The following is a 4,305-nucleotide window of genomic DNA, read 5'->3' on the forward strand; positions in this document are numbered from 1 at the left end:
AGTCTGCTGAAGGGTAGCTGTGAGGATGCTCACTGCTGCAGTAGGGAGTGCTAGCTGTTTATTCTGAGCCACTTTTCTTGATCTGCAGGGAGAGATGTGCAGTACAGATGAAAAGCAAGATTGAAGTGGTGCTGAGGATGTTGAACTCCCATCGTGGCCAAGTCTAGTGATCTTGGCTTAAGCCTGTTCATCAGTGTTCCCAAAGTCAGCAATGGGAGCAATGCCACCAGCTGCTACAGGTCCTCCTTCTGGGAAAAGAGAGCCAAGTCCTCGATTCTCTGGCAGTAAATGAGTAGCTAATAAGACTCTGACAGTGAAACTCAGTTGATAAATGGCAATATTTAAAAACAATGTGCAAGGTCAGGTATTAAATGGAATGGTTATTGATTTCACGATCCAAGGAAAGGTGCAAATTGACCATGTGAAGTTAGACCAGAGGAGCTGAGCTTTCTGTGTAGTACAAGAACACAGTGTTTAAGGGAAGAAGGGAAACACAATATTGCCAACTCAAATTTTGGCCTATGGAAAGCTTTGTGATTTTCTGGTTTCTAGAGCTGGGGGCTAGCAAAGACAAGTAGGGCACACTGAGCAAGGACTACCAGTTGTCTAGGTTGCTGTGGGGACCACAAGTGTACTTTGGAAAGTGTGAAGTATGGAAGGAGAGGGGAAAAGAACATGGGTCAGTTTAGCTTTCTGGGATAATAGCTGCACATACCAAGCAAACTAGGCTTTTTCTGGAAATTCTGCCTAGCAGCTCAGAAAATCTCACTTTCCTAGGGACTGTGCTGCTTTGCAGACAGCAAAGTATCACGACTAGGTCTCAATATACTAGGCAGGGGATAGAGCAGCCATAGGGGCTGGCACAGTTTTAGTGACAGGTTATCTGTCAATAAACTCTAAAGCTTTTGTAAATTGGTGTCTTCCTGGCAGCTGCTTTCTTGGATATAATGCAGCGCTGGGCTACCTCAGCACAAAAAAAACAACAACAAAAACCACTGATTACTTCCTGCAGACTCTGTGCATGCGTTTGTTGACCTGATTTTTCTCCAGCTTTCACCCTTGTTCCCGACCTGGGCTGCTGTTCCCCAGCAGCCTAGCTCGAGGCCTCCAGCACAACGGCTCTCCTGTTGCAGAATGTCTGAGCCACAGCATCCTCTAAGCTGGGGTTCTTGCCAGTTCTGCTGAGGCATCTCATTACAAGGACAGCAGCTTTTACATCTATGTAAAATATCATGTTCGTGCGCCTGAGCCATAACCAGCTACCAACAACTTGCCCTGAATCCTTCCTTCAGATTGTGGGACTACCTTTATTTAATGCCCTGAGCCTGCCTGCAGTGTGATACAAGTCTAGCTCTTCAGATATAATTCCTTCTGTCTGCACAGGATCTTTTTATTTTCCTTTTCACCCTCTTTGTGATGACCATCATCTTTGTGGTGCACAGTGCTATTAACTTTCCACCAGCACCATCAGGGTCCTGATGCTGCAGTCCAGCAGCCATGTAGTGATACAGCACCATTTCAAATTCTCAGGCCAGCTCACCGGGGGTTGGTGCATCAGCACGGCATGGCAAAACACTGTATGGAAAGTCTCTTCCATGGCAGTGCAGCCCTTAGTGCTTCTGGAGGTGGTACATAGCAGTAGGTGGGAAATCTTCATACTGCCTTGGACTGCGCAGTGTGTGCCTGTTCCCATGACATGTCTGTCAGAGTAAGCTGGATTCACTCTTATCCTCTTCCAGTCTAAGAGCTGTTGGGCCTTAGAAATAGTGGGAGACACACAGTGTTATGGTTATGTTAATTTAGTTTCTATGATTGCCCATAGTCTTCAGCAATGATGTAATGATTAGCAGTGCATTAACAACCTTGCCTGTTCTTGTGAAGTGATTAGCCAGCACTGGCTTTGTGTGTCTCTTGGGGAAATGCACTGTGAAAGGTTGCCTATGCTCTGTTAAACTTAGTAGCATTAACTGTGAAAGTCAAGTTTTGGACTTTTTGGACACACAGGCAGTACAAACTCTTGTGGAAACTTACATCTACCAGAGCTCCACAGAGTGAGGACTGTATAGGGATTTTTTTATACTAGAATGAGAACCATTTGTGACGAAACTAAATGTCGAATAAGAACAGTGTGTTTTACTTACCATTTTCTAGTGCAGAAAGTGCTGGCAGAGAGAATTGTCCTTCCTATTCCAGTTCTTTGTTTAGTCACTTGGAGACAGGGTAACCTGATTTTATACACAGAGTTCTAGGTCTTAATTTTTGGAAAATCCCTCTGCTCCCGTTGCTGTGCCTTAGTGCTAATATTGAATGGGAATGAATAGAATATTCCAGAGTAATCTGGGTAATGTGGTGCATTGTGTTTGCAAGGCTGTTTATGGTGATGAGCCCTTTTCACAGAAATATGAACTGAGCTAGAACTGCAGTTTCTGTAGGGCAGGAATCAACCCTGTTCTTTGCATTATGGGAACATAGTATCTGCTGGCTGGAATACTGTCCTGCCATACTAATATTTTTTTTCTTTCTTTGGTCTTTCAAGGGCTTTAAACTCTGGAGTTGAGTATCACTGGGACCAGCTGAATGAGAATGTCTTTGCTGTGCATTCCAGCAGTAGGAGTACCGAGCGGCCTGGGTGAGTCTAACCCTGGGAGAGGGTTAGAGATCTGACCCCTTCTGCTTATTTTGTTACCTCTGACAGCACCACTTCTTTATCCCTTAGCACTGACAGCTTTAATGATACAATTTTTTCAACCTCTGACACTGTCTATTTGGGCCACCTGGCTTGCTTCCAGTGACAGTTAGTGCCCAAAAGTGCTGCCAGTGATAGTGAAGCACATGTGTAAACCATGGCCTCGGTAACATCCTTGAGCAAGCTGCAGAAGGAACATATGGGGCTTGACGCATAAAAAATATCATGCAAATAAAGACGTTTGGAGGATAACTGAAGAATTGGGGGTGGGATGCAGGTTTGGCAGCCCCAGTGACAGATTTTCATACCTTTGGTGTCTGGTCATGGGACAGTTATTTCTCACGGATAAACTCTAAAAATAAAGGTAAATCCCTGGACAGCTCTATTGGCTTCTTCATCTAGTCTGTCCAGTGACAGACATATTAGTTATTCTACACTTGAGAGTGATGCTGCAGTCCCTTGTTTTTTGTCCCAGTAAAGAGTACTTCTCCTTAAGCCAGTGGTTCTTAGCAAGAGGGTGGCCATCTTGTTTCTGAATTGTGAGCTCCGGGATTCCAAGGAAGCTATGGGCTGGTATACAGTGTTTGTGCTGTCCTACAGCCTTGTACAGATTGAGAGTGAAAAATAAGCAGCAGAGATTCTTTACCCCACCATGTGTCACTACTCACGTTTTCTGACAGCACATACCAGTCTTGCTTGATGGGTTTAGGAGGAACTTGAAGGCAGAAATACTGTTTAAAGAGAGAGCAAGAAAAGTGTGGCAGATTTCAAAACCTTATGAAAAAGGATTGTGAATAAGGCTATCTTTTCTAGAATCTCTGCCATTCCCAGGACTTACAGCCAGAGGTCAGTTTTAGAAATAGCATCCAAGTATTGTCAATATTCAGCTCTTGTAGCGTCATACACTTCAGCTGTTCAATTCTGAGAAGAAACTAATAAGCCTTGAGGCAGTTCCTGTTACTTGCTCTTGAGAACAGAGAATTTCTCTTGTCCAACTGGAATGGGCAGAAATGCCTCCTGGACTGCGTTTGTGGATGATGCTGACATCCAGAGGAGATAGAGGCTGTGTCCTTGGGAGTTAAAAATGCCCTGCCAACATGTAGAGGGAGGTGCTGTGTGTGTTTATGGTCCTGTGCTGCATATCGTGTTGTCTACTCAACTCAGTGACCCCAAGTTGTTCTGCAGGCTTGAGTGATGCTGTAGGGATATCTATCTGTACCTGTCAGACACACTGCTTCTGTGGAGGGGTGAACAGACTGTAAGACTCTATTGTTGGCTTAAAAATCAAGAGACCAGCCAGCTGAGGCTGGAGAGTGGTGTCTGTGTGCGTGTGTAAATATGTGCAGGTCATAATTCCCTCCAGCCCCAGTGGCTAGCAGGTACCTGGTTGGAATGTATGCAAAAAGAGGCTCAGGTGGATGCTTCAATCTTGCTGGGGCACATTGCCTCCAATGCTCCTGGTCTTACTTGTTTTTCTCTCTTTTCAGAACCAGCAGAGCCACATGGAGGACAGACAGGGACATGGGCCTGATGAATGCCATAGGCCTGCAACCCCGAAACCCCCCCACCTCTGTGACTTCACAGGGTACCCAGACCTTGATGCCTCAGCTGCAGAATGC

General features: G+C 45.2%; 1 protein-coding gene across 1 annotated transcript in view; it reads left to right on the plus strand.

The window, feature by feature from the left end:
* Positions 1 to 2,536: 2,536 nt before the first annotated feature.
* Positions 2,537 to 4,305, plus strand: part of LOC104497689 (activating molecule in BECN1-regulated autophagy protein 1-like) — a gene marked incomplete at its 5' end in the record, with an annotated part of 9,776 nt that continues 8,007 nt past the window's right edge. The window contains 2 exons of the mRNA XM_010140968.1: positions 2,537 to 2,629; positions 4,174 to 4,305. Of these exons, the coding sequence (XP_010139270.1) occupies positions 2,537 to 2,629; positions 4,174 to 4,305 (225 nt within the window). The remainder of the gene's footprint in view (positions 2,630 to 4,173) is intronic.

This window comes from Buceros rhinoceros, unplaced genomic scaffold (genome assembly GCF_000710305.1).
Source record: "Buceros rhinoceros silvestris isolate BGI_N320 unplaced genomic scaffold, ASM71030v1 scaffold5798, whole genome shotgun sequence".
Classification (NCBI taxonomy): domain Eukaryota; kingdom Metazoa; phylum Chordata; class Aves; order Bucerotiformes; family Bucerotidae; genus Buceros; species Buceros rhinoceros.